General features: G+C 52.2%; 9 protein-coding genes across 9 annotated transcripts; 5 read left to right on the top strand and 4 right to left on the bottom strand.

The window, feature by feature from the left end:
* Positions 1 to 342: 342 nt before the first annotated feature.
* MAA_08844 (ATP-grasp fold protein) lies at positions 343 to 1,805 on the bottom strand (the record flags this gene model as incomplete). The annotated part of the gene is made up of 4 exons (XM_007826842.1): positions 343 to 530; positions 580 to 870; positions 921 to 1,454; positions 1,529 to 1,805. 4 exons carry the CDS (start codon positions 1,803 to 1,805, stop codon positions 343 to 345), a joined length of 1,290 nt encoding a protein of 429 aa, XP_007825033.1.
* A 1,292-nt stretch (positions 1,806 to 3,097) lies between these two features.
* On the top strand, positions 3,098 to 5,612 carry MAA_08845 (HET-C domain protein HetC; the record flags this gene model as incomplete). The annotated part of the gene is made up of 5 exons (XM_007826843.1): positions 3,098 to 3,214; positions 3,278 to 3,305; positions 3,364 to 3,524; positions 3,569 to 4,812; positions 4,877 to 5,612. The coding sequence occupies 5 exons, from the start codon at positions 3,098 to 3,100 to the stop codon at positions 5,610 to 5,612; spliced, it is 2,286 nt and encodes a 761-aa protein (XP_007825034.1).
* A 365-nt stretch (positions 5,613 to 5,977) lies between these two features.
* MAA_08846 (protein phosphatase 2C) lies at positions 5,978 to 7,885 on the bottom strand (the record flags this gene model as incomplete). The annotated part of the gene is made up of 1 exon (XM_007826844.1): positions 5,978 to 7,885. The coding sequence occupies one exon, from the start codon at positions 7,883 to 7,885 to the stop codon at positions 5,978 to 5,980; it is 1,908 nt and encodes a 635-aa protein (XP_007825035.1).
* Positions 7,886 to 8,743: 858 nt separating this feature from the next.
* On the top strand, positions 8,744 to 10,255 carry MAA_08847 (proteinrelated to hydroxyproline-rich glycoprotein; the record flags this gene model as incomplete). Its single annotated transcript, XM_007826845.1, has 2 exons — positions 8,744 to 9,584; positions 9,654 to 10,255. The coding sequence occupies 2 exons, from the start codon at positions 8,744 to 8,746 to the stop codon at positions 10,253 to 10,255; spliced, it is 1,443 nt and encodes a 480-aa protein (XP_007825036.1).
* Positions 10,256 to 10,409: 154 nt separating this feature from the next.
* On the bottom strand, positions 10,410 to 11,670 carry MAA_08848 (Iron permease FTR1; the record flags this gene model as incomplete). The annotated part of the gene is made up of 4 exons (XM_007826846.1): positions 10,410 to 10,697; positions 10,771 to 10,969; positions 11,023 to 11,462; positions 11,515 to 11,670. 4 exons carry the CDS (start codon positions 11,668 to 11,670, stop codon positions 10,410 to 10,412), a joined length of 1,083 nt encoding a protein of 360 aa, XP_007825037.1.
* Positions 11,671 to 13,653: 1,983 nt separating this feature from the next.
* Positions 13,654 to 15,760, top strand: MAA_08849 (Cupredoxin; the record flags this gene model as incomplete). Its single annotated transcript, XM_007826847.2, has 5 exons — positions 13,654 to 13,995; positions 14,063 to 14,557; positions 14,619 to 15,198; positions 15,251 to 15,479; positions 15,553 to 15,760. The coding sequence occupies 5 exons, from the start codon at positions 13,654 to 13,656 to the stop codon at positions 15,758 to 15,760; spliced, it is 1,854 nt and encodes a 617-aa protein (XP_007825038.2).
* Positions 15,761 to 16,547: 787 nt separating this feature from the next.
* MAA_08850 (CDP-alcohol phosphatidyltransferase) lies at positions 16,548 to 17,633 on the bottom strand (the record flags this gene model as incomplete). The annotated part of the gene is made up of 2 exons (XM_007826848.1): positions 16,548 to 16,943; positions 17,007 to 17,633. The coding sequence occupies 2 exons, from the start codon at positions 17,631 to 17,633 to the stop codon at positions 16,548 to 16,550; spliced, it is 1,023 nt and encodes a 340-aa protein (XP_007825039.1).
* A 2,823-nt stretch (positions 17,634 to 20,456) lies between these two features.
* On the top strand, positions 20,457 to 23,839 carry MAA_08851 (2OG-Fe(II) oxygenase superfamily protein; the record flags this gene model as incomplete). The annotated part of the gene is made up of 5 exons (XM_007826849.1): positions 20,457 to 20,980; positions 21,045 to 21,785; positions 22,079 to 22,399; positions 22,447 to 22,701; positions 22,765 to 23,839. 5 exons carry the CDS (start codon positions 20,457 to 20,459, stop codon positions 23,837 to 23,839), a joined length of 2,916 nt encoding a protein of 971 aa, XP_007825040.1.
* Positions 23,840 to 24,701: 862 nt separating this feature from the next.
* Positions 24,702 to 25,655, top strand: MAA_08852 (uncharacterized protein; the record flags this gene model as incomplete). Its single annotated transcript, XM_007826850.1, has 1 exon — positions 24,702 to 25,655. The coding sequence occupies one exon, from the start codon at positions 24,702 to 24,704 to the stop codon at positions 25,653 to 25,655; it is 954 nt and encodes a 317-aa protein (XP_007825041.1).
* Positions 25,656 to 27,957: the final 2,302 nt, after the last annotated feature.

Here is a 27,957-nt window from a genome sequence, read left to right as displayed (position 1 = left end):
AGCAATTCGATGCCAACCGGGAGACCCAACTGGGAGGTAGACTGGTTGTGGATGCCTCTGGTCTCATTTCTGGGCAAGGTGTCTGGGTGAATGAGACAAAGAAAGAGGCAACCACGATTTTATCCGCATCTTCCAAGAGCGGGAGTTTGGCCCCCTTGATGTTTGCCTCAAGTCCAACGTGGATTTGTGGCTCTTTCGCGCCCCTCCTATCCCGTTCCACCTATTTGACAGGACAAACGTCACCTTGTATCCACGGAGCTCCCTTCACAGGCAACTACAAAGGTAAAAACAACAGATTAACACTTGATCAAGTTGAAAGCTTGATAGGGCAATTACTGTGACTTACCGTGAAGCAATGTCCGTTCTGTACGTTTTATCCTTGAACTGCACGGCTTGTACGCCTCTATAAGCGAGAGAGACTGCTTCTTCTAGAGTTGACCCATACGACGCCGCACAGAGGACTCTGCCACCAGTCGTTAAAAGTTGCCCATCTGCCGATTTCTCCGTTCCAGCGTGGAAAATCTCCACACCTAGATGCAATTAGTATGTATCAAATCTACGGGACCAGTACCGACAGACCTGATGGACAGCCCTCGACCGTGATGACATCACCTTTGCGGTAGGACTCAGGGTAGCCCCCGGCTGCAACCACCACATTGCAAGCGAATCCGGGACGTACGGGGATAGCTACATCTTGAAGCTTCTTTGTGCAACAGGCAATGAGGATCGTGGCAAGGTCACATTCTGGAGCAAGCAGCATCATCATTGTCTGCGTCTCGGGGTCTCCAAACCTAGCATTGTATTCCAAAACCTTGGGTCCATCTCTTGTTATCATTATGCCAGTGAAGAGCATGCCAGAAAAAGGTCGGCCTAGGACAGAAAATTAGTAACAAGAGATGACGGATGAATTTACAGCATACCTTCGGCTTGAAGAGCCTCAAGCGTAGGCCTGATGATTTCCCGGTCGATTGTCTCGAGATCTTGGGTGGTTAAGAAACTCAGAGGCGCATAAACTCCCATGCCTCCAGTATTAGGACCTTTATTTCCATTAAATATACGCTTATGGTCCTGCCCTGGTGGAAGGGATTTGAAAGCTCCGCAGCCATCCACGAAAGTGAGAACACTGATTTCGTCGCCATCTAGAAATTCTTCGATGACAACAGATTGTCCCGAGAAGCCAAATTTAGACTCAACCATCATCAGACGCAATGCGTCAAGTGCTTCCGCCTCATTGGCAGGCAGCACTACACCCTTCCCAGCAGCCAGACCATCAACCTTTAATACAACACGAGAGCAGTCAATAGATTGCAAATAGGCTCTTGCATCTTCATATTGACTAAAGGTTTTATACTTGGCGGTTGGAATATCGTATTTTTCCATCAAGGCCTTGGAGTATGCTTTGGACCCCTCTATTTCTGCTGCCGCCTTGGAGGGAGAAAAGCAAGGGATACCAGCTGAATGGACTTGGATTAGCTAGACTGTTATATACCCATCATGCCACACAGAAGATACGAGGTAAAGTGCGTACTGCCTTCAAAATATCCAGCTATGCCGTTCACAACAGCATCGTCGGGTCCAGCTACAACGAGGCCAATGTGCTGGTCTCTGGCAAAACAAACGAGCCCCGGGAAATTATCTTGACCGATATGAGAAATATTCGAGACATTGGGAAGATCTTGTGTGCCGCCGTTCCCAGGGACAACGTAGATGTGTTGCACAGATGGGCTTTGAGACAGTTTCCAAGCCAAGCTATGCTCGCGAGCTCCTTTGCCAATGAGAAGGATTTTGAGGGTTGAGGTTGCCATGGCGGAAATCAGTACGCATGACTCGATGGCGCGAGGTAATAGGTGAGAAGGTAAAGAGATCAGATGTTTATTTAACAATGCAAAACGTATTTCCAACTTTCAAAGAGGGGAGAAAAGTCCATACTGAAGCCGCACGACCAACAGCACAGGGCTACTAGTCACGTGGCGGCTAAAGCAAAATGTCTGGTGGCACACTAATAACATGATTTTTTTCTGCTGAACCTAAAGTCGGCCCTAGAGGCCCTATTGAAAAACAAGGGAAAAAATTGAGCGATACCATCACAGCCTACTCCAACTACCGGGCCTGAAAGAGAGAGGGAGAGCGGTGAGCTTTGGATTTCTTAATCCAAATTGACCTCATGCTTTATAATCATACTTTATGTTACTATCACTCTGTACTAGTATGCAGAACAAAGAATTTGTTGGATCATATGGACCACTGTAGACTAGCATTGACGCTACCCTATTGATTTGATTAAGAGGCCGGCAATTGATTTTCTGTTAGCCAGAAGTGCGTTATTCAGTTTGTGCCTCGTGTGTAAAAAGCCAAGGAGCTGGTTAAACTAGGGTCACAACGATGATTCCCAATCTAGCGTGACTGAAATTGACCTGATATTCCAACTTGGTACACCATGATTCCAATACTTGACTTGTGTGGTCTAAACTGGCACTGGCTTATAGTGCTGACTGATTCCATCTACTATGACAAACAAGCACATGCATGTGCCTTGGCGCTTGAAAAAGTGGAGTCTAGGTCTTCTTTCTAGGAACGCTTACATTAAATTTAAAAAAGCCCGCGGGTTATATAGTGTTTGGGGGCATTAATTGTTAAATTAGTCTTTATATAAGTTTTATATTAGTACATACTGGTAAAATACTAGTTTTATGTTGTAATGTAGAATCGTATTGATCAAACCGGCGTTTGCAACTCGCTGGTGCACGGATCATCTACATGTTCAAACGTTGGCGTCAGCCGCGGAGGCTCAAGTAGCCGGTGGCGGGGCAGAGAGCGACCATGGAGGGTCCAACAATGCGAACAGCGCGCCAGCTCAAGATTCCTTGCGGGGCTGAAAATAGCAGCGTTTTGGCTCGGAGTCGAAATCAAGGTCGCCGCCAAGTAGTCCCAGCCGGTCTCTGCACTCGGTCCCTGAAGCCATCGCAACTCTGTTCCTCTATCGCCTTTCCAGTCCATCGCGCCTAGCCTGCGATCGCCTGGTCCATCTCGAAACCTACCATCATCTGCCCTTGTCCAAATCCCACATTCACCTTCCGCAACAGTAGCTTACGACGTCATGTCATCGCCTTCTCTGCCGCGGGGCACGTGGCTCCTAGTGCTCGCCGTCTGCTTGGTCTTGCTTCCTGGCAGGGCTGCCGCCTTTGGGGCTGGAAACATCCCATCCATTGCCCAGGTATGAACAAAGCCGTGATCCCATTTCGAGCTCTCATGCGCACGGCTAACACATTGCCGCCAGGTCGAAGGACACAACTGGCGCCATGGAGGTATGTTGATTTCCACATGGGGCTACCCCGCCAAATATTGACAGCCATTGCATTGTAGATATCGAGGATATGCTCGCCAGTGTCGCCTTCTTGCACGGCAAGAAATGGACCTCCATGCTGATCAAGCGAACCTACTTTGGAAACTGGCTCCGCGATTACTCCCAAGCCGTCGATGTCGGCAGTCTCAAGGGCGTCAACGCCGCCACGATTCGAATCCTCGTGAGTCCCCGCGCCTCGTCGCACACGCCTACACAGCTAACAAGGATTGTCGACAAATCCAGGTCTGGGTTCTCTCATTCATGGCTTTCGGCTATGCCACCGAAGAATTCGAAGTCACCGAGGAGCGTCTCGGCTGCTATCGCCCAGAGGAGCACATCGACAACCCCCTTGGGTACGCAGATGGCGTCGATGCCCGCACCTTCGACCCCCGTCTCCGCGGTCCCGTCCAGCCCGTCGAAACAGAGATTGATATGAAAACGGGAATGAAGAACTACATTGCCAACGAGACGGGACAATGGGCCACCAGTACCGGATACATTCGCTTCAGCTTTGCTCGCAGTATCCACTTTGGCCGCCTCTACACTTGTGGTGAACGTGGCAAGGGCAAGGACGAGAATCTCTGCGAGGCCCTCCGCTGCCTGGGTCAAGCGCTCCATTGCCTAGAGGACTTTGGGGCGCACAGCAACTATTGTGAGCTGGCTCTGCGAGAGCTTGGGTACCACAATGTGTTCCCTCACTGCGGAACCCAAACCGAGATAAACATCCAGGGCAAGAGGATCTATCCCATAGTAACTGGTACCTTTGGTGCCGTTGACTTCTTGCACTCCGTCATTGGCGAAGCCAATGATCATTTTACCCAATCCGAGGTCGATGAAGTTGATGTGGCCCTGAAAAATGCCGAAGGTGCCAGAAGCGGTCCCGTGGCTACAGGCGACAGGGGATTGTTCGACGGCTCTGGTCCAAGCGACTTCATCTCCCTTCTCTCCAAGCTCCCTGATGTTGGAACTGGATTTGCTTCCGAGGCAAGAGACCTCAAGGAAGCTTCTGAAGCCCAGGAGCGAGAAAACCGGCAGAACCAGCAGCGAACTCGTGCCGACAATGCCAACGTCGTACCGGGGATGAGCCCCGACTTTGACCCCGTAAAGACCGCCAAACGCATCTACCCCATCCTGGTGTTCCGCGACAAGATCGTCAAGGCAATCAGCCGTGGTATTGCCAAGGTTCCAGGTCTGGAGAAGCTCCTGGAACACATCAGCGAGACCCTGACTGCCTTTGTATTGGGTCTTCTCGCCCCCTTCATCCGGCCCATCATAAACTCCGTCACCAAAGTTTTAAAGGAAGGCTCATCCGGCGTCATCAGCGCCAGCTCCAAGTCCCAGCTGGAGCCGTGGGAGAACAACAGATGCTCTGATCCTACCCACTCTATGCTGTCCAAGGACCACTTCACCAACGTCCTGAACTCTTGTGCCGGCCGAGTCGCCGCGACAATTCTTCAATACGCGGTTCCGTAAGTTCCACGCCCTAGGTGATCCCGTCTTGCCCTTGTTCAATATCCGCTCACACAACCTCAGTCGCGTCATCTTTGCCTGGGAAAACCCCAATGTCCCCGTAGATGAGGTCGTCAACGACGTCATCCGGGCCTTCCACCACCCAGCCCTGCGCAGCGAAAATATCGAAATTCAGCGTGACATGTTCCAGACAGTACGAATGTGGGCCGACCAGCACCCGCGTCGCCACGAACTCGAACGCATCCTCTCCTCGGAATCCGTCAAGACGGGCAAGAACCACATCCTCAACGGCGCCAAATCGGGCAGCAGTGGAGGCGGCCACTCCCACGGTGCCTTTGACGCCCTCAGCCAGCTCGGCCACGGCAAAGTCGCCGGCTCACTATGGTCCCAGGTTCGCACCCGCGATTTGGACTCCATGTCTGGAAATGACGGCGAGCAGGCCGCCAACTACGTATCCAACTCTCCTGCTCCGGAGACAAGCAAGATGCCCACTCCGCCGTCCTATACCTCGACGAGCGGGGGAGGAGAGGCGGCTTCGTACATGAACGAATCCAACACCTTCCAGGCAGGCTACAATGCCCCCCCACCCCCGGGACAGTATTACCAGGGCTACGGCCAGCAACCTCCTCCCGGTGGTCCTCAGGGATATCCGGGAACCCAACAGTATGGTGCGCCGCCTCCAGGACAATGGCAGCAGCCGCCCCAGGGGTACGGCGGTCCACCCCCGCAGGGATATCCCCCCTACGGACAAGGTCAGCCGCCTTCTTGGAACCAGTATCCCGGCCAGGGACGCTACTAGATACAAAGCTCAAGTATGTTTGGATGATTTCACGGAATTCAGGTTTTAGTAGGGGTTGTTGGGAAAATAGGCTCTGAATATGAGGTATGTCGATATGAATTACATGGACGTGTATGTAGAGACGAGTCTTAAAAGAGCCGTCGTCGATATTTTCAAAAAAAATTGTCTTGAAACCATGTACTCAGAATCGTAAGCCATCCACCAAGCAGTCCATTTATATGTATATCGTCAGCACACCGCCTATGCAGCCAAGTATCTAGTGGTCGCTACATGCAAACTCCACCCTATGCCCATCCATCACCACACCCAAGGCATGCCGCTCATGACGAAAAATTGATTGCACACAAAGACTGAATGAACAAACCTCACCTCTTGCCCCTCCTCGGGTCCTGCGCCTCCGCTTTCCTAATGTCCCTAATCTCCTTGGTGCCCATGCTGCCCAGCCCGCCCTCGGACCGTCTCTCCCACCCGCCCAGCCGGACAACCTGACAGGTGGCGTTGTCGCCGTCCCTGGACACCTCGGTCGCGTACTCGACGACGTTGCGCGCCCCCTGCTCGGGCGTCTTGGCCTCCTTGATGACGTCTACGATCTCCTGGTCGCTCAGGGTGCCCGAGACGCCGTCGCTCATGAGGACGAGGAAGGAGAACTCGGCGGGGCCCATCTCCACGCGCGTGATCTCGGGCTCGGCCGACACCCCGATGCGCTTGGACTTGATGTCGCCAAAGGCGCGCGAGTTGGCGAGCCCCGCGATGCGCTCCTCGCCAAAGGAGTCGCCCGTGACCATGGAGCCGGCGGGCGCGTAGCGGCGGAGGCGCCGGCTCTCCGTGGGCGTCGTGGGGTGGTGGTCCGACGTCAGGGGGTGGGGGAGGCCGGTGGCCGTCTCGCACAGCAGGATGCGCGAGTCGCCCACGTGCGCGGCGACGAGGGTCGAGTGCGCGGCCGGGTGCCAGAACGGCGCCGTCGTGGGCGTCGATATGAGTGCCACCGAGGCCGTCGAGCCGCCCTTGAAGCGCGTGGTTCCGCCGATGCCGTGGCCCGACGGCGTCGCGTGGGGGGCGCCCAGGATCTCGTCGTCGTTGAGGGGCTGGTCCGAGTCGTCCGGGTCGGCTTTGCGAGCTTGCGCCGACACAAAATCCAGGTCGGCGCGGAGGAAGGCGTACGCCAGGCTGGACTCGACCGTGATGGAGGCCTGCTTGCCAGCTTCGGGGGACGTGTCGAAATGCTCCGGGTTGAAGCGACGAAAGTAGCCGCCTATGGTGGTTCCGTAGGCCTTGACGAGGTCGCGCTCGAGTCTGATGGCCTTGTCCATGTTCTGCGACTCGGCCGGTGGTGATTTGGCGCTCGGGAGGGCCTGTCCGTGGTTCGGGGGGTCGCCGACGAATCTGCGGTTGTCCGGGTCGGGCACGTCCATTTTCGTTTCGACGTCTTTGGCCGACTTCATGTCAATCGAGTCAAGGGCTCGTTGTTTTGACGTCGGCTTTTCGCCGATTGCGGGCTTTTGCTGGTCTCTCCCGGGCTTGCTCTTTCGCAGGCTGCTTTGCAGGCCAAACTCAATGGCTGCCTCCTCGATGTATCCGTGTAGCTCGTCTCGTAGGAAGTGAGAACATTGTGTGCCCCCGTGGCCATCAAAGACGCCAAAGTAGAATATTTGGGGATCGCCTAACACGCTGTCTGCCGGAGTGGCTTCGCCTGGTTTTTGCCTCACGCTCATGGGACCCCTCTTTGCGAAGGCAGGTATGTCCACTGTGCCGGCCTGGTCCGTATCCTCGTTATACGGCCTGCTCCCCCTGGCCGTCGCGGAGCCGAAATGGTGCTTCGCCCTCCGCAGCGGTATGCGGACCACGGTCAGGTCTCGACTCTGCATGTTGGGAATGGACACGGCGGCGGGAGACAGACCGGGACTCGGTGTATGGGGGGTCGACGCATCGCGGGGCAGTTTGTGGCCGGGGCCAATGGTGCGGTGCGAGTCCGGGTGAAGCGACGACGACGGAAGATGCGTGACAAAATACGTGTGGAAGTACTGTCGCAGTTGCTGGTCTGGGTATCGCGGCACAGGCACGTAGTTGTGGCGGCTCGTCACAAGCGGAGAGGTGCTTCGACGTTGGGCGCGAGTCTGCCGGGATGGGCTGCCGCCACGAGCCCCCGAGGCCGACGACAAGGACCTTCGTGCCGCTGTCCCCGTAGGTTTTAATCGTGGACGTGTAGCGTCTTCTGCGGACGTGGCCCTAAACGCCGAACCTGCGCCAAGAAGGGTTGCTGATGCCTTCGGCATGGAGACCCCCTCAGCCGCCATGTGAGCTGCGGCTCTGGACGCAGAGCTCCGCGCGGCGTGTCGTATGGATGCCATTGAAGGGTAGAAGCGATGCTGTAGAATAGAACCCGGCGAGGTCACGCATCAGCTCCCCCTGGGTAACCGAACACAAGCCAGCCCGCTGCGAACTACAGCCATGGGCCTGCGATGCAGAGCGGAGGAGGCGGTGGTGGTTTGGCGGGATGCTGCTCTGCGGACCGAAAGCTTCCAACCGATCAAACAAGGAGACTACCAGGACTTTGTGTCGGCGTGAAGGAGGTGCAAAGGCGGCGTTGCGGGATGAGAAGGGCTAGACAAGAGGAGCAACGAAGCTTGGGCTGGATCGACATTGAGTGTGGTTGATTGTTTGTTGGGTGTTCAGCATTCAGCATTCAGTCTGCCCCCTGCCCAACATGGTAAAGCGCCAACTGGCCTGGCCTGGCCTGGCCTGTCTTGTTCCTGGACTTCTTGGACGCAGCTGGACATCGTTGCGGCCCCCACCGATCAGATTGAAACGACCAGACATTCGACTACTGCTGATGAGTTAAAAAAAAAACAGCAATTTTTGTATTGATGGCGGGACTTTGAACCTCTCGCCACGGAGAATTTGGCCGGAGGAACGTTGGAGATGATGGTTTGGCTCGAATCAGGACCCACCTCCCGTCTCTCATGCCCTGAGTCCAGAGAGTCCAGAGTCCTCACACCTCGAATGAGACATGAGCACGCGAGTTGCCACTCACGCACCGCCAATCTCCAAGCTCACGCACCACAGTCACAATCTCTCATCACTGTCATGCTGCTCTCTCCCTAGCAAACACCGATGCCATCCCCAACCGCAAAATGGGCGAGTCTGCACCCTCCGCAGACGCCGAGTCCTCTGATGGCCCCTCGAAACCCAGCAAACCACACATCCTCCCGGACGTCGTCAACATCACTCCCATCGGTGATATCATTCTTTCCGTAACCTTCGAAACATCCGCCGAGACACTCAGGAAAACCCGCAAGGCGGCCCTCTCTGCCTCCCGCATATCCAGCCTCCCCAATGGCCCATCCGCGCCGCCACAGGTCTTGAAGCCCAAGGTCACCATTGCATACCGCGTACAGCTGGACATGCTTAAGACACACTCCCAGTACTTTGGCAATTTGCTCACAAACCCGCAATTCCGGGAAGCCAAACTCATTACCGCTGTCCATGCCGACCTAGCTGGCAGAAAGATAAAGACTTCAGAAGCAGATCCAGCTGAGCTGCCTCGTGTGAAAATTACAGACGATGATGAGGCGACGCAGTCTGCGGGGAGGGAATCCGTATTTGAGGACATGCTTCGCATCATCCACCAGGTGCCTATCAAGACGACTCGCACGGTCATGTCGTATGCGACCACGTTGGCGTTGCTAGCAGATCGATTCGACTGCCGCGCCCCTGTGTCTCGAGCCCTCATGGACATCAAGTTCAAGTGGCCCCTGACCAACACCCGCCCGTACCTGGATGAGTCGGGACGTGTGACGGAGACGGAGAAGGTCTTGCGTCAGAAGATTCTCGTGGCCTGGCTCTTGGGGCAGCCGATGCGTTTGCACCAGGCCAGCAGGGAACTAGTCATTCGGGGCTCACGGCTCTGGGGCGTATACGGCGAAGAGGACGAAGTACAGGGCGCATGGTGGCATCTCCCGGAAGGCATAGAAGGTAATAAACCCCCCCTTTCTCCCGGGGCGCGCTTCTTTCACACTCCCCAGACCTAACCAACCCACGCAGAAGAACTCCGGTACCGTCGAGAATGTATCCTGGACACCATAGCCTCCATTCAGCGCCATTTTCTTACCCTGTACGCTTCTCGTAATCGCCAGTGCAAGCTGGGGTACGACTCCAGCACCGCCTGCGACTCGTTCCAGTTTGGCCAGATGCTGAAATTCCTCCTGTCAAAGGATCTGCTGCACCTCGTGGACTTTGCGCCGTCGTCGGTGGACAACGTGCCGGATACGTCAATGGTGGATATAGACGAGCTGTTGGGGACCTTGAAACAGTGTCCCAATTACCAGATTGACAAGCACCACACAAATTGCGGGCTGAGGATTCGAATTGATCCCATTCTAGACTATGTTAGGGCCATGGTAGGTGCGGGCGTGGTGGCAATTCCGCTGGCAGATTGGAAGCGAAGGAGGGCAGATGTTTCGTGGTTGAATGAGAAGGAGGGCTTGAGGAATGTCAGAGACGCGGAAGAGGGTTCCAATGCGTTTGCCTTTACGAGGGCCCTGGCGACCGATCAGAGGTTGAGATATGAGGGCGCTTTATATGCAGATGGGATGGCGAGGCGGCTGTTCACTGCGGATACATGGGATTGGACACCAGAGGCCTAATCTTGCGACAAGTCGTGGGAATTAGACGCTTCAAGGTTGCCAACTTTTTGGTATTAAGGACTTGCTCAACTTGGATAGAACCACTATATATACGTCTAATTATTCATCCCCTCTCCACCAGTGGTGGAATTGTGTATCATGTGTTTGGGATTGACTATGCAGGGGTAGTCTTCTCCGTCACGTTCGTGGACTTCACGACTTCGCTCTCCTGCGGGCTAGAACTTCCACTGACGCTGTCCTCCCGAGCAGCGGGGGCCTTGGCCTTCATGAATGGCCAGTGGCCCTTGGTTTCCTTGAATCGCATGACGATGAAACCAGCTATTACAAAGATCCAGTAGACATTGTAGGAAATGACCGAGCCATAGGTGGCGGAGTTTTGCCAGCCGAGAATGGCGTTGAAGACACCCCAGCCGCCGTCGCTGGTGGAAGTGGGTGAGCAGCACTTGGTGACAGTCAGCAATCTGTTGCATTTTTTGACATGCACGATTGGGGGCTTTGCGTAGTCAGCTACTTACATTCACGTGCCAAACACTCTTGTCGATATCGTATGAACCTGGACCATTGCCAGTTTCTGCAGCATCACCGCCAATGGCATTGTTCCACTTTTGTGCCTCGAGATGCCAAACGCCACGGGAAAAGAGACCGGCAGCGACGAGATAAAGGAGACAGGTTGAGGCAACAAGGAAAATTTGCAGCTTGGCAGTAGAACCACCCCTGAGCACACGTTAGAGCGAGTTTCAATACCATAGTTTCCGGGCATCCCTTACTTGTACAAAAGGTAACCGATAATGCCGCCAACAAGGAGTCCAACGACGACGGGCAAGGGAACGGCATATGCAGGAGCTGAGAAGGTGACACCAGCAACAAACACAACAGCCTCAATACCCTCGCGAAGAACGGTTATGAAGGGCAGAACAAACATGGAGTACTTCTCCAGCCAGTGGGAGAAGCAGCCCCTGGAGCCGGCTTTGATGGGTGATTCGATAGCCTTGGCGAGCTTGACGCGCCATTTTGCTTGCATTTTGCCGATTCGAAGAAGGGCAGCACCCATCACTGTAATGATGACTGCGGCAAAGAGACAAAAAGCACCCTCGTAGTAGTTCTCATTTTTGTCCCAGGAATTGGATCCAACGGTATAAAAGACACCAATCAGGGCAGCAGCAACAACCATGCAGAGGAAGAATCCCGCAGCAACACCAAGCCATACCTATCACACGAAATTAGGGCTTGAAGACGGGACGAAAGTGCGTCAAACATACCTGGCGGCGAAGTGCTTTGTATGTCCTTACATCCCGCTCAGGGCCATCGAGAGTCTGTTTGAGAAAAGCAAGCAATACAGACACAATGATGACCGTCTCCAGTGTCTCTCGAAAGACGACAAGAAAGATTGGCACTGAAAATACGTCCTTGGCCATGTTGAGGAATAGCCTTGTTGTGTTTGCCAGAAAGCGATCTTGCCCAACGAAAAGCTGCCTCTTGGGGGAGGGGGGAATCAGATAAAAGAAGGCTAGGAATTTGTCGGCAGATGGAAACCTCCCAAGCCGGAGCACCACGAATGTGACAGGTACAAGCTAGTAGTTGCAGGAATGCCAAGGATTGACGGTCGCAGGGCACTAGGCGAGAGCCGAGACAGCCAAGCGGCCAAGTGATTGCCAAGAGACCCAGCGATGGGCCAGCGATGGGCCAAAGATGGGGAATATTGTTTGGTCAAAGATTCGGATCAGATAACAACCATACAGCTGGTAAGTAACCTGAAATATGTCACATCAGTTGCCTGATTGATTAGACAAGAAGCGACTCGGCCACGATCGGCCCTGGTCCCAAGGCAGCCCCTCCAAGTTGTCAGGCCACGGACGGGGATAAATACGCCGTCGGTTGAGAAAATCTTGTTTTGCTGCTCCGTTTTTATCAGTTAGCGCGGCAGCCACACGGCAAAAGACTGCCGGCGAAATTGGGTCGAAATTGTTGGAAATATTGGACGCACCAAGGGGGGCCAAAATCTTGATAGTTGGCACACGAGATGGGAGGTACACAGGAGATCCATCCTTTTGGGCAACCCGAGCTGAGAGACGAGTGGCACATGTATAAATCTCTGTTGTCATAAAGAACGGCCCAATGTCTTCCGACGCATTGCTAATGGAGATGGGGGGGCTGGGTGGTTGTAGTCAATGTAACACAACAGACGCACCGAGGGACGTGCCAACAAGATCAATGATGCGAACGCAAAAAGTTTGGCGCGGTCTACATGCACAATTGGGAATGCACATGCCGCCTACCGCGCCAAAAGCGGGGATGAGAATGTGCAGGCATTTTCGATTCGCAGAATGTGTCTCGGGACCGCTTCGAATTGCCCCTCTAGGGGCGACAAAGTTCCCAACCTTGAACTGAAAATGACTCTCTGCCACATGGCCCCCCTTGCCATGTGCGCCAAGGTATCATCAGATAATCCCTTGCATGGGTCCAGAAAGCATCTGTTAAAGTGGTGATGCTCTTTAAAGGCTTTTGCTTCATCTTTGGTCTCCGTCCTGTCAATCTAGCAAGTCAATGCCTGAGTTTTCTACAGTTAGCCATGGCACCATTGATCCGCTTATCAGATGGGGTCGTTGACTTTCAGCTAAGGTTATCAATCAATCAATCACAATCAATCAGGCCATGGGCCAGGGATAATCGATTTTTTTTTTCGTCAGGTGAGGAACCAAGCAGCCCCTCCTCGGTTTGGCGTTGCAAAAGTTGCGCCACATCCAATCAAGGAGTCAAGAGAACGCCATCGGCGGGAGGATTCAACCCTCGACCCCTCATGCAATCCGAGCTCGCTTTTGGGGAGGTGTGGACAGATGGGCTTGAGCGTAGGATGATCGTGCTGCATTGACGTCGGTAGCCAAAGTTGGCTAGCTGATACTGTTCTGCATTGTCCGCTTGTCGAGATCGGACATCCACTGGGATCAAGACTATTGCATTTTCCAGCCCTGGCCCAGTCCAATATATCGGGGTGGTGGTCCAACAGAGGAGACAGGCCGGTTCGGCTTCGTATCTGGGAATCCCGGCTAATTTCTGCGGCCTGAATCAGTTGAGGAATGGGCGAGAAGTGGTCTTCTTATCCATGTGAAGGAGAATTCCGTTCGGAGTCAAAGTTGAGCAGACTTGACTACAAGCATATGACTGCACGGGGCGGTCGCTCTTTCCTTCCCACCTGTGCGCATTGGGCCAGCTTGTGAGCTTATTTCTGCAAGTGCTCCATTTCATGATTAGGAAGGTGCGACTGCGCTAAGTCTGTTGTCAAATACACCCAACACCGTGAGCCTCGCATGAGCAAAGTTCTCCGTGCTTGAGCACGTTTTCCCCCAGATTATCTTGAGCAACATCTTCAACTACCGAACGAGGTAAAACTCTGGATCTCGATGGCGGGTCTTGTGCGATTGACAGCCGCCTTGGCTGCATCACTGAGCTTGGCGTCAGCAGCGACCATCAACCACGATTTCAACGTGACCTGGGTTAGGGCCAACCCCGATGCAGCGTTTGAACGACCAGTTATTGGCATCAATGGAAAATGGCCGATTCCTAGAATTGAGTGCAATATCGGCGACCGGCTAATTATCAATGTCAATAACCAGCTGGGAAACCAGTCGACGTCGCTGCACTTTCACGGCCTGTTTCAGAATGGGACCAACAACATGGACGGCCCATCGGGCGTCACTCAGTGCTCAATCCCACCGGGCAACTCATTCACTTACAACTTTACCGTAAGTCGAGCAGTCGAGAAATCTTATCTTCACGTGTATGAACAAGCACACTGAAATTGAGTCCTAGGTCAACCAACCTGGCACGTATTGGTACCACTCTCACAATGATGGTCAATATCCTGACGGTCTCCGTGGCCCAGTCATTGTCCATGATCCCGAGTTCCCGTACAAGAAAGAAGTTGATGAGGAAATCGTCCTAACGCTTTCCGATTGGTACCATGACGAGATTTCAACACTCATCCCAAAATTCATGAGCAAGACAAACCCAACTGGAGCCGAGCCCGTTCCCAACGCTGCTCTCATGAACGACACTCAGAACTTAACCATTTCTGTCCAACCCGGCAAGACGTACATGTTCCGTGTCGTCAATATCGGTGCCTTTGCCGGCCAGTACCTCTGGTTTGAGGGCCACAAGATGCGAATTGTTGAGGTTGATGGCGTATACACCAAAGACGCTGAAGCTGAAATGATTTACGTCTCCGCCGCTCAGAGAGTGAGCTTCCTTCTGACAACCAAGAACGAAACATCTGCAAATTTTCCCATAGTCGCAAGTATGGACACGGTAGGTTCGCATCCTACCTTGTAATAAGACAGCGTGACGGCAACTAACTGGAATCGCATAGACTCTGTTTGATGTACTCCCCCCTGAGCTCAACTACAACTCCACTGGCTGGCTCAGCTACGACAAATCCAAAGACTATCCAGCCGCTGCTCTCGTAGACGAGCTAAACCCCTTCGATGACATGACGCTCGAAGCCTACGATGGCATGGAACTCCTCCCAGAGCCCGACCGAACCGTGGAGCTTAATGTCATCATGGACAACCTCGGTGATGGTGCCAACTACGCCTTCTTCAACAACATCACCTATACGTTCCCCAAGGTCCCCACGCTCTACACAGCCCTCAGTGCCGGCGAAATGGCCAACGACCCCAGGGTATACGGCGAATACACGCATCCGTTTGTCCTGAAGAAGAATGAGATTGTCCAGATCGTCGTCAACAACCTCGACAGCGGTCGTCATCCGTTCCATCTCCACGGCCACAACTTCCAAGCCATCTACCGCTCAAACGAGTCTGCAGGTACTTTTGCAGATGAAGGTGGAGAGACGGACAAGACGTTCCCCAGGGTGCCCATGCGCCGAGACACAATGGTCATTTGGCCCGAAGGCAACATGGTCCTGCGATTCAAAGCCGACAACCCAGGTGTGTTCGATCCCCATAACCCACCAAAGCTCATACATGTTAACCAAACGAGTAGGAGTCTGGTTGTTCCACTGCCACATCGAATGGCACGTCGTTTCCGGCCTCATCGCAACGTTTGTGGAAGCGCCCACCGAGCTGCAAAAGACGCTCTCCATCCCGCCCACTCACCTCCAGGCGTGCCAAAAGGCCAATGTTGCCACTGAGGGCAACGCGGCAGCCAACACAAGGGACCTCCTCGACCTCAGCGGCCAGAGTGAGCCCCCTGCTCCCCTCCCAGCTGGGTAAGCTTCTCCATCACAATCCCTCGACACACCCTGCCATCTCATATATATGCATGGTCACTAACAACCCCAGATTCACATCCCGAGGCATCGTAGCCCTAGTATTCAGCTGCGTAACCGGCCTCCTTGGTGTCGCCGTCGTAGCCTGGTACGGCTTCTCGCAGGCCGTCGAAGAAGCCCCCAGGGCTGTAACCAGCATCATCCGCAACGCAGACATATCCGAGTCCGACAATAGCCAGATTGTATCCTCCAGTGCCAATGCCGGCAGAACTACTACCTAGCATCATCTAGCATGAACAGGACATTTCAGGATAAGGAAACGATGTACGTAATGGAGGTTGGATTGATTGATTTTTAGCACTCATATTGCAATATATCCATATGAAGCCTTTCGTTGAAACCCCCCATCCTCCCCTTTCATTAGTGCTTATGCCAGAGGCGATAAAAATACTTCCCATGGAAAAGAAAAAGGCTAAAGTTGGGCAGCGGCCCCAAAAGAAGTAAATAGTAGCAAGCCATTCCCCCTTATGAAGAAGCAAACAATAGCGAAAGACTCTCCCTGTAATTAAGATAAATAGGACCAATAGCCATTGTTTTCCGTACAAAGCCCCAATATTGATCTGCCCAAGAAATAGATCCGACGTAAAGATACAAAATATGTGCCTTATAGGGACCCTCGGAACATATTGCCTTGTGTTTAGACTAAATCCACCCAAAGCCGTGGAGTCTGCATATGCCATTGCATTATACCACGATCCATCAACCCTCCAAGTTTCCAGACGCCAATTCATGCAGTTAAAAAAAGTTGGTGGGACGCGCTCTGTCGTGCCACCGCAGCGAAAGTCAAGTGTTGCGCACGATTCCTGCCTTCAAAACAGGCATCTCTGCGCCACCAGGGAAGAGAAAGTGTAGATGTCCTCAGGTGCCTCCATGTCTATGGAACCTAGACCAACCACATACCACCCCGCCAAGACCAAACGAGGTCCGCACACGGCTCATCTGTGTCGTAGGATTCTTAGTCGTCGTAGACGCCTGCACCGTGTCAAGATCGTCACGTCTGCAGCTAAACTATACACGTTTGGCCTTATTCTTGCGGGGGAGGCCCTTCTCCTTGCGCATTTTGATATCAACATCAGCAAGCCACTTGCTTGCGTTGTATAACTGGACTCCGTTGATAGCCTGCTTAATAACCATGAAAGGCAAGCTGATACCAGCAATAGCCCAAGGAATAAGAGAGTCCATCTTGTTGGCACGGGCAATTTCTAGCGCAGAGGCGCTAAAGGGGTCGGGGAACATCTGTCGGAGCAGCGAGGTGTTAACTGGAGCACCGGGGTTGACGAAACCACCACTCGTCTCTTCGACGCTCTTGATCAGGTGGGGAGACAGCCAAGGAGACGAAAAGGCCAGAAGGTAAAGACCGATGAAGAAGAGCTCATTGAGAGCGCACAGAGTAAACAAGACATTCTGCGGAACATATTCTTAGCCCATGCTCTCAATATCACGGTCCACGATATTGTTTTTGCCTACCTTGTTGGTGTAGTACAAGTTAAGGAGCCAGTTCTGACTCTTATCAATGTTCTTGTGGCTCGAGTCGGAGCCGCCGACGACGAGGGTGGCATACATGTGCATGTAATGGCTAGAGAAGTCGAGCGCAATCAGGCCCTGAAACAGAATAGCCCATCTGGGGAAGGCAGAAGACAGAAAGACGAGCAGACATGAGGTTGTGCAGCGATCAGTAACCATGTCAAGGACGGCACCGAAGCGAGTAGACTGTTCGAAAATGCGGGCAGCATAGCCATCGAATGCATCCAACAGGCAGGAGATGCTATAGAGGACCGAGCAGGTTCGCGGGTGGACGGGCATGTAGTATAGGGAGGCGATGGCGAGGACGATACGGATGTAGCCTAGAGATGCGCGAGCGTTAGCAATCGCCCAAGAATGCAAGAACAAGGCATCGTGGAGCTGCGCACCGATAATATTGGGCCAGAACAGAAAGATATTCTCATCTTCCTCGATGTCCGTGGCTTCCGGAGTGTGGTGAGCAGAGCCATTGCCATTCATGATGATGGGCTTCTGATCGTCATCGGATGAGGCTGCAGCTGCAGCAGCTTCGCGCAGCTTGGCAGATTTCCTTCGGGTCTGACGGGTAGACATTTTTGCGGTGCAATTGTTGCAAATTGCAAAAGAAAGAGAATGCTTTGCTAGGGGCGTCAATAGGGATGTCGAGAAGACCGTACGATGGCAACTGACATGATGCGACGGCAGAGGTGTCCGCGTGGCACGGTTTTATTCTCGTTTCGAGGTCGACCGGGAGAGCTGGGGATGCGCGACCGAAGGGGCCGACAGGGTCCTGGGGGTGACGACGCAGGCAGGACAGCAAAGGAAAAAGTCGAGCTTCCGCCAAAGGAGGAAGACGAAGAAAAAGAGACGGTATACTTTGGAAATGATGCTTGAAAGATCCGAGTTCAGGACAAAAAACGGCACCGGTAGTCGGCAGGAAGGAGCGGATGAGAAGGAAGAAAAGCCAAGAAGCCAAAGTGCGATAAGGAGAGGAGAGGCGTGGTGGTCGGAGGCAATTTACAAGTGGGTTCAGGATTGAATTGTCCAAGGCCCCGAGGAAACCTGGTGATGACGGCAGCTGCCGCCAAACTTTCCAGCCAGTCCCAACTAAACCAGTCTGAACAAGGCTGTTGGTCTCAGTCTTGAAAAATCTCCAAGTGCTCCTTGGCCCAAGGTGCCACAAGCAGGGCCCACTTGAGCAGGCGCGGAGCCTCTTGGGTTTAGCCCGAACTAGACTGGGCACGCTTGTTGACTTCTGTTGTTAGTACATTTGCTGTGCCAGATGTCTGCAGCCTCCTCAGTCCATTAGCACCTCGAAACCAACGACTACTCCCGGGTATTTCCAGCGTCACATCTTCTGTGCTCCAGGACGAGTAAGATATTTTTTTTCGAGCTGCCTATTGTTACAATCAACAGCCCGTATCTCAATTGTGACGTTTTTTTTTTTTTTTTTGGTATGTACTCCCAGAGGCTCTCTTCAACCTCTCCTCCCCTTATCAGCATCCACGCACTTTGCACGTTCAGTTTTCACGCGCGTGCCGAGGTCTGTTAGGAGACGCATCTCACCACCATGGCCGTCTTGATTGGCCATTCGCAAGCTTGGCCGTGGGACCCTTAATGCGCAGCTCAAACTGTTCCAGGTTAAACTGGTCATCATTGTCATTCTCCTATGACAGGCTTGGGGCGGCAACAAGGGTGAGGTGTCTATCTCCGCCTCTAGTCAGCGGCTAACCACTTCTCTCCGCAGTGGCCCGTCGATAAAGGTGCGTGATATTTTAGTCCGACGTATCCAGCATCGCAACGCAGGATGAGATGCTATTGACGTTGGTCCATACTCGGGGTAGGCTCGCATGCAGATACCGATAAGGACAAGCAGATAAGGGCTTAAGCTCGGCCCGGAATTTTAACAACAGAAAAACACCTTCGGGGGGACGCGGCTCATTTGACTTCGGCATGTAGAAGAGCATATTGCAAACATCTGCCACTCCCCTTGTCCCCAGAAAGGTCGCTGTGGAGCAATTACGCCATAGAATGGATGCCGTGATGTTGACTACATCTCCTTTGGTCAGACATATGGGTGTGTTTTCTGTCTACCAATGCGACTTACTTTGCGGGCAATTCGGGGCCCTCGCCGAGGCGGCTCAGACAAGGGTCATGCCAGTTAGTTAATGCCTGACTTGAACTGGTCCCGACATGCTGTGATGTGTCATGGTGGCCAGGGATGGCGGTTGACCATCATGTAAATAAGAATGTGAATTTGGCCCTGGTTTTCGAAGCAACTAGTTTCTAACCAGCGCCGCTTCTGCCCTCAGCAAACAGTCGCGCCGGCACAGTGTTGGGTTTGGGCCGAAGCTTGATTGTTTAGCTAGGAAGCTAAAATTATATGCTTAAAGTACATTTAGTTGGCGGTGTTCTGCTGTGTATTAAAATATTCCTAAAAAACTACCCCAGGCTTTGGGAAGATGTTTGCAGATACAGTCTCCTGGATCAGCGGACTTGCAGCTAGCCCATAACACAGTCAACTTGACAGGGTATAGATAGACGGCCGAAAGGTTCCTCCTGTACTTGCAGCACCATTTCATAAGAAGCCAGAAATCCTACGGTCGCTACAGGTCATATAGAGTTTCCAGTGTGTCTCGCGAGGCACTTGCATAATGAACACAAGGACTGAAGTACTCCGTATCAACGCTAGACAATATTTTAGGAAGTGAAACGGGGATGCCAGGAACAAACGAAAATATTCTCAAGTAAACGGCAAGGAATGACAAGCGTCACTGGTGTAAAAACTGCATGTCAGTTGAGGCTGGAGCGACGCAAAATGCTCCATAATTCGCAGACAAATCCTCGGACGATTGTTGCGGTCAACTCGCAAGACCCCAATCAGCCACCATCAAGTCCTGGTTTCTTGCGGACGGAAATTTAGGTTCTATGAAACTCGCCGTAACACTTCCCTTACTACTTTGACTTGCATAATAGCACAGTTCGGGATATCCATCTTTGCTGCATTTGTCGCATTTAACTAGACCTAATCCTTGCTCTCTTCTTTCGCTGGTGCAGCGCCTTACATCAGTGGAAAAGGGCAGCCCGCTCGGGTGACCAGCCTGCCGCCGCACACACGGCGCGCTGCAATTATACCATTTGACCCTTCGATATACTATAAATTCTATAATGTCAGTATTTCTACCTACAAAATAGTCTTTGATTGAATTAGCTTTATATTTCCAAGTAAAAGGGCTAGTGATCTTCCCACCGATTTTATTTTTAATATAAAAATCCCTGCACTGGATGGCCGACGCGTCGACTTGGCAACGCGTCAATCGCGTCAACCTTTGCGTGTTAGTGAACTTCTTCGTTTGACGACTGGCTGCTCCTTCCCTCTGCACATCTGGGTCTTGTTTTCCCTGCAAGCAGACAATCATGATATCAGACCAAGAATCTGCTGCGGCGATGGTGCCTGCGGCAGAAAACAACTCGGCACGACCCAGCGCTGTCGTCGAGACTCCCGAGGGCAACAATCTGGGCGTTGACGGCTACGACGTCGGGCTCATGGACGACCTTCTCAGCGCTCTATCAAGCATCAAGACCCCAGGATCCTTTGCATCGTTCGGTGTCCTGCCTCAACCGCCGCCTGCCGGCCTGTTCGTCGACAACGTAGGCGACATTACCATGCCCCTGAGCGAGGTGCAAGCCCGCCAGCTGATCGCAAAGGCTCGCCAGGCGCCATACGGCAAGGGGAGCGCCACCATCGTCGACACTGCGGTTCGAAAGACGTGGGAGTTGGACTCAGGGCAGTTCAGGTTCCAAAGCCCACATTGGCCGGGCTTCATGCGGCATTTGTGTGCCCAAGTCGCCTTAAATCTAGGCATTAATGCCCCCATCGCGGCCCAGATTTACAAAATGCTCATCTACGAGAAGGGTGCCATGTTCAAGGCACATACCGAGTACGTTCTTCTAGGATCTCGATAGCTATGGTCGCCGTCAGACTGACTGGACATACTACGCAAGCACCGAGAAGATTCCTGGCATGTTCGGCACCCTCGTCGTTTGCCTACCGTCAGCCCACCAAGGCGGAGAGGTAGTTCTCAAGCACTGCGGCCAGAAAAAGGTTTTCAAGACATCTGAGGCCCCTCAGTCCTTCGCCTCGTGGTACTCGGACGTGTCGCACGAGGTGCTGCCCGTCACCTCGGGCTTCCGATGGGTTCTGACTTACAACCTCGCTCTTCACTTGACTGGGCCTGGTCCGTCGGCAGGCTTACAGCAGTTTGAGACGGGAGCGCTCCGTCGCACTCTCAAACGGTGGCTCAGCGAGCCCAAAGAGTCGCGCGAGACCAACTGCGTGTACCACGTGCTCGACCACGACTACACTGAAGCCAATATTTCGCTAAAGGCGCTGAAGACGCGAGATTTGGCGCAGGTCCATGCCCTGAAGGAGATATCCGGGGAGTTGGCGGTTGATGTGTTCCTCGCACTACTAGAAAAGAAGGAGATGGGAATGTGCGAGTACGACCCCGACGAAGACAGGTACGACGGATATAGGAGATATAATCGTTCTTACTACAACGACTACAACGATGATGAATCCAGCCATCACTATATTGAGGAAGTTCTTGACACGAGCTATGCAGTGAAGACTCTTGTCGACTTGGAGGGCCATGTGGTGACGACGCGTTTGCGCCTCGATGAACAAGACATCCTCCAAGAAGACTGCTTCGAGGACCTTGAAGAAGCGAAAGAGGAGTACGAAGGGTATATGGGAAACTCGGTGTGTCTCTATTGGCTGCTCAATCCACCCTAGTTGCAGGATTGCTGGTAACAGCTGGACGTATTAAGACGATATTTTCTTTCTCGGGGCCCAACGGCGACGCACTGGTATCGAGTAACGGTATGTCACCTCTTATTCTTCATATTTGTCATCTCTAGTCACCACTCACTCAACAATTTAGGCCGCTGTCATCGTTCCCCGTGATTCGCTCCTGTCCTTCTTTGATACCTACGATGAGGATAGTTGCTGCCCATCCCATCACAATTTCAAGACACAGATCCGGTATTTGGCCCGAGCATGTTTGCAACCACAGCACCCCCCAGTCTTTCGTCAATGCGCTGGTAATGTTATCCAAGCAGGCGTGGAACATCCGCCGCAAGACCATCGGAGGGTTTGGCGCACAGGAACCGTGGATCGATGGGGACGGCATACGGGACGTTCTTACGGCTGCCATCCAGCACGGAAAATATAACTTCTTGCAAGAGGCTGCTGGCCATCACGAAGGCCTTCTGCCGCCAGATTTCTTTGTCTGGGTGCGGCAGTGGTTGCTTACTGGCGATAGCAATACTAATGAACGGTTTAATGTTATTCAAAGCGGGTATGCTTGCTAGATCATGTGGCCCTTTCGAGAGCTAACTATAGTAGGATATCTTCTGCCATTTCCTCCTATCCTTACTTCGCCGATCAGTTTACCGCCATCACGAAATTGGTGCCCATGTCAAACGACGCTTTGACTCCTGACACCGCTGCTACTCCTGATTATATTCTAGACTGGGCTCGCGGAAAACTCCGCTCTTGCATGGATGCCTGCGCTTCCGAGTCTCTGGGCCGCGAAGATGGGCCTGCCATGGTGGATCTTGCCTTGTTTTTCAATGATCCCCCGACCTTTATGTCGCAAATGTGCGTTGCACCAGCTTCATTGGTTCCTGCCTGCTATTTGTATAACGCTAACTATTTTCTCAGCATTTTGCCCAGGATCGATCAAAGACATGATGCCGCGGCCTTCTTTCTTGCATTCCTGGCCCGGCTTCGACAGCAAAGCAAAAATGGAATCTTGCCAATGGGAAATGCTATCCAGTTTTACCAGGCCAAGGCCAGATACTTCATCACTTTGGCAGATTTCACACAAATGCGTGGCGACGCTGGAGGCCAGGCGATTCCAACCAAGAAAACACCACACAATTGTGAACAAGCCCAAAAATTGGACCGCCGAACAGCCATCAGTTATGAAGTGCTGGCCGATTTCTTCTCAGCCATCATCCAGTCAAGCACAGAAGCAGACGACCTCGTAACGCTATTCGTTTCCAAACTCGTCGTCAAGGCTCAACAGCTCCCAGCACTTGAATTCCACGCCTTGTGGCTTCCCTTCCTACGCCGTCTTATACCCATTCTTGTCTCCAACACTATACCTCTGGACAACCCATATTGTCAACAGCTCTTTTCGGCCCTTCTACACGCGTACGTCAATAAGTACGTAGGGCACAAGCCCACCGAGAAGACAAGCCTGATACGGCCCGGTGTACGCTGCCAATGCTCCGACTGTCAGTGGCTGAACAGGTTTCTTGCTGGCACAGAAAGAGTCGGCCGCTTTTCCGTAAATAAAAAACGACGTATGCACTTGCACCAGCAGCTCGACTCCGGGGGAGTAGACTGTACCCATGAAACGTGGCGGTCGGGTTCACCCCAAACTCTAGTGGTAACCAAGACGTTCCGACACAATGAGAAGAGGCTTCTGGACTGGAAATCGCGGTTGATGTTGGCGAAGGAACAGATTCGAAAGTTCGAGCCGCTCCACCTCTCGCTACTTCTTGGACCGAACTACCTAACTATTGTCAATATGGAGCATCTCTCCGCGGCGCCGGAGCGGGCTCAGGGTCAATCGCCGGCAGTGGTTTCAGGCTCCTCACGGGCGGCAGACCAACCTCGTGGGCCATTGCAGGCAATTAGCTCCACGAGATTGCGCCAGTCACCCGTTGCTGGAGTGAAGAGGAAGTTGCCTCCCACAGAGATTGACATTATTGATTTGACTGGAGAGTAGGGTGGCGGCGCAGAACGGCATGGTTTAATAATACCGACTCGTGTAGAATAAAAAACCCTCGCCAGCTCTTGTTCTTGTTCTTCTTTCTCTTGCCTCCTCTTTATCGCAGCATCCCGCCCCGTGATGGAGTTTGCGCCTGCGTACGGAGTAATGTTCTCCCTTTGTTGGCATTGCGGGTTTGTATACTGGACCTGATGCCCAGCTGCTGGATACCATTGGGATGGGCAATTAGTAACACGACATGTTTGATAACTCTCTTACATATGAATACCTTGCCTGCATTGAGTTCGGCAAACTTGGGGATTTAAATAAGTGTGGCGCTGTGCAAGCAATTAAACAGTTAATGTTACCTGATAAGGGGGCCCTCACAGAAGTACGGGGTATATCACACAAAATATGTACGGAGTACAGGCCTGTTTTTTTAATTTTTTGTGTGACAGTTGAAATTACGGTCAAGCGAAAGGAATGTATGTATTGACCTAACCCCGCTCCTTTCCACATTACACACCATATGTATATTTTATAAGAGGATTAGTACTCTTTACTAGGGTTTATATTCCTTTTTATTCTCCTTGTATCGCCTTATCAGCCCGGGCGGGCTCCTTGATTTCTCTCGGAAGAAAATACAGGGTCCACTTTAACAGCTGTTAGTGAATAACCTGCCAGCTGGCCCACTTACTGATGTTATACATGGCTAAACTTTCAGGGTCTGAATTGTATGTAGGGTTCAACCACTGACAGCCAGCTTGGTCTGAAGATTTCTGTCAGGCCATTTCATCTATGCACCCATCGGAAAAACTCGAAAGCCAGCAATAGAACGACACGGCCCAAATCATCTCGACGTCGTGATTACCACACCGCAATGGAACTCCCAGACTGGTACTATCGAGTGTCGGTCACCTGCGACCTAGAGGACCGGGAGGTTAGAGGAAGTGACTTTGACGAGGACATCTCAGAACTGGGAGAGGGTGAGGGCGACAGCGAAGGTAGTGGCTCAGACGCTGCATGCGAAGGTGACGGTGAGGATGGATGCGAATGCGGCAGTGAGGATGAATGCGAATGCGACTCCTGGGAGGATGACGACGAGGAATCGGAACTTTCATATACAGGAAGCGATGCCTATAACTACTATGACTTAAAGCGCCAACGCATAGCCCGGAAGATACGCTTACTAGACGAAGAGGAACAAGTGCCGGAAAACCCAATAGTCTACCCAGCCTATGAGGCTATTCTAAAGGCCCAGAACGAGCGAGGCTGCCCTGAGAATGAAGACCGGGCGGAAGAGGCTCGTGGCGAACAGGAAGTCTACGCAGCCTATGAGGCTATGCTGGAAGCCCAGGAAAGGGGAGACTGCCCTAAGCTAAAACCCATCTTTAACCAGATGTTTACGCTATATTCCGTCGATTTTCACGACTATTGTTCCCATGAGTGGTTCTTCAGGACGCCATACGTCGAGTTCAGTGCTCTCTGCTGGGACCCGGACGATGTAATAGATCCAGAGGAGACCATGGCTTATGGCCACATATACTTGGATTCTGATTCTGTCAGCGAATTTGCAGCCTTTTGGCCTCCAAGAAGGGCTGGCCAGTTAATGATACCATTATCTAATGGACCGGAGGAATGCAACCCCATCATTCAATTCATTAGTGATGAATACTTGATCATGACCGTTAGAACTGATTTGGACATCGTCGCAAATCGCATTCGCATTCGCAACCCCGAGGCCACAAATATACCTGATGTCTTTCACTTTGTGGGCATTAGGGACGGCCAATACGACAAATGTGACTCTGACGCATATGAATTTGACTCATAGGGGCGAACAAGCTGCAAGCGGGAAGAAATGGAGAAAAGCCGGTTTTGATTGAATGAACGAATTATTTTCCGTCTGGAGAGAGGAAAGCCGGTCTAAGGGATCTGCACGCTTCCTGTCACCCCGTGACTCCTGTTCTCGATGTTTGAAAGCACCCCGAGATATTCGCATAGTGGCGTCAACTGCCGCCGATTTTAGCGGTTACAACCGTGGCATTTGGCTTCATTACACAGACGGCAGCTGGGACCTCTCCGATCTCAAACGAACCACAGTTTCCCGCTCGACGCCATCGGAAAGTTCCACCGCACACCCTCTTCGGCAAAGCTCTTCCGGAGACACCCATCTTGATTGAGCTCCACGACGGACTGTTTTCGGCAGTAGCCCTTCCAAAAACGTTGGGTATACTCGGCCATCATATGTCTAGCACGCGGTGGCTGGACTGGTCGTTGATGCCTTTGCGCAAAGCCTCTACGAGATTATGGCTGCTGATGCCGGCAAAACCTGCCAAGAGCAATCTTTCAAAATGACGTTTCCGCCTAGGCTTTGGATAAGCACTTAATTTTCCTGAGAAAAGATGGTTGAAAACATTTCAAGAATATTTTAGTTCTTTCCTTATATTATTTGCTGAAAATATATAAAGTCAAGTCGGTACAATACTCAAAACCTAGTTGTGGCGCTGATGCCTTGTGCGCAATTTTCATCTCTCTCACAGCTTACTCGTCTCGACGACAGTCCTTGGTGTCTAAACATGTAACTTGGACGAATGGCACTGCGAATCTTGCACAATTTTATTGTTCGTGGTTGCCCTCCATGCTCTTCGGCAATCGCGGAGGAGAAATGTCGCAAAACTGCAGCTGAAGGGACGAGGCGGAAAGGCGTCAAACTTTGCCCCCTCAAATGGTTTAACCGCCCAAGCCTCGTGAACACGATAGAGTTTTGCGGCTGAATAACTCTTATCGACTATTGTATTTTGCAGAATCATGTTCTACGTATGCTCAAGCATGGCTGCTCCCTCGGAAATGTCTCGCAAGCGGTGTCACATTATCGTGAAAAAACAGAGGCGACCTGGCGCCACTGACGCTGCGGGGACGCATACAATACAGCAGGACATGGAATATCATGGTTGACCACAGAGCGTAACCTGGATAGAGGCAAAAGTTGCGCTTTGAGCCCGACCTTTGTCCTGTAGCACCTACATCACCGGTTGCCTGCGTAGCAAATCTCATGGAAAGGGAATAGCATTCCTTGGTGCACATTTGAAACAATCAATGTCACCATTCAGGTAGTGTTACTATCTGCGACACTTACTTCTTACGTGTTGTTCATTATACCTTTTGCAAATACGTCGTTATTCCACATCGAGTCTCTCACTACACCCAATGCCTCTGGCTTAGACCGACCACTGCGGTCGGTCTCATCCCTGCTGTCTTTGCTGCCGCAAGCTCATCCTTCACCACAACCTGGGTTGAGCAGTCCCTGTGACTCAAACTCGGCCGAAGGAGAGTCAGTGAACCCCTGACGGTGGGAGAGACGCACAGTGAGGGATGCTGGGGAGAAACGAGTGATGTTCAGCAAGGCTTCGAGTGCGGGTCATAATGAAGTAATATATAACGTAGTAGCAACGGAAACAAGGTTATGTGTAAGTTGGAAGCATTTTGTACGTGTTATTACCGTAGCGCTCAAATTATATTTATTCCAACATGAGCAACTTGGAAAGAAATGGAGATGAGTCGTTGGAGGATTATTGTCAAATTATGCTTTTCCTGTTGTGCAGCAGCTGTGGCGAGCTTATGCTCTCGCATTAGTACAGTGGCAAGAGCTATTTTCAGGTTTATTTCTTCTCATAACAAAGCCTACAAGCCCCTGAATGGCCACCTTAGTCATGTCTTACGCAGCAAGAAGACTAAGCAAAAGGCCAAGGCAAGGACTTGGCTGCGTGACAATCAACAATGGTGCCGGTAGTCAGCACCACTTCATTTTGCTAAAGAAGCCTTGGATGATGCTAGTGAATCTATCCAGAGGTAATTCTATGAGAAAATGGAACATGCGGTGAACGAGGGGCGCTGTCGGGTAAGACTGTCTCTGTTGGTTGAGCAAGCAGACTTGACGTACTTGCTAGATGGTATAAAATCATTCATATTAGTAGTTTAAGAGGCTGGCTAGCGATCTGATGAGGCCAGATGGCTGGGAAGTAGTCTAAACTCAAGATGAGTGGCATGACTCTTCTGAAGAATAGAAAGAGACAACGTGATCCCACTGCCCAGGAGTACCCAAGGCGACAAGCTCGTCATGGAGTGCTCTGCGC

Source organism: Metarhizium robertsii, assembly GCF_000187425.2.
Source record: "Metarhizium robertsii ARSEF 23 chromosome Unknown MAA_Scf_1, whole genome shotgun sequence".
Classification (NCBI taxonomy): Eukaryota; Fungi; Ascomycota; class Sordariomycetes; order Hypocreales; family Clavicipitaceae; genus Metarhizium; species Metarhizium robertsii.
This window is presented reverse-complemented; position numbering and strand designations above follow the sequence as displayed.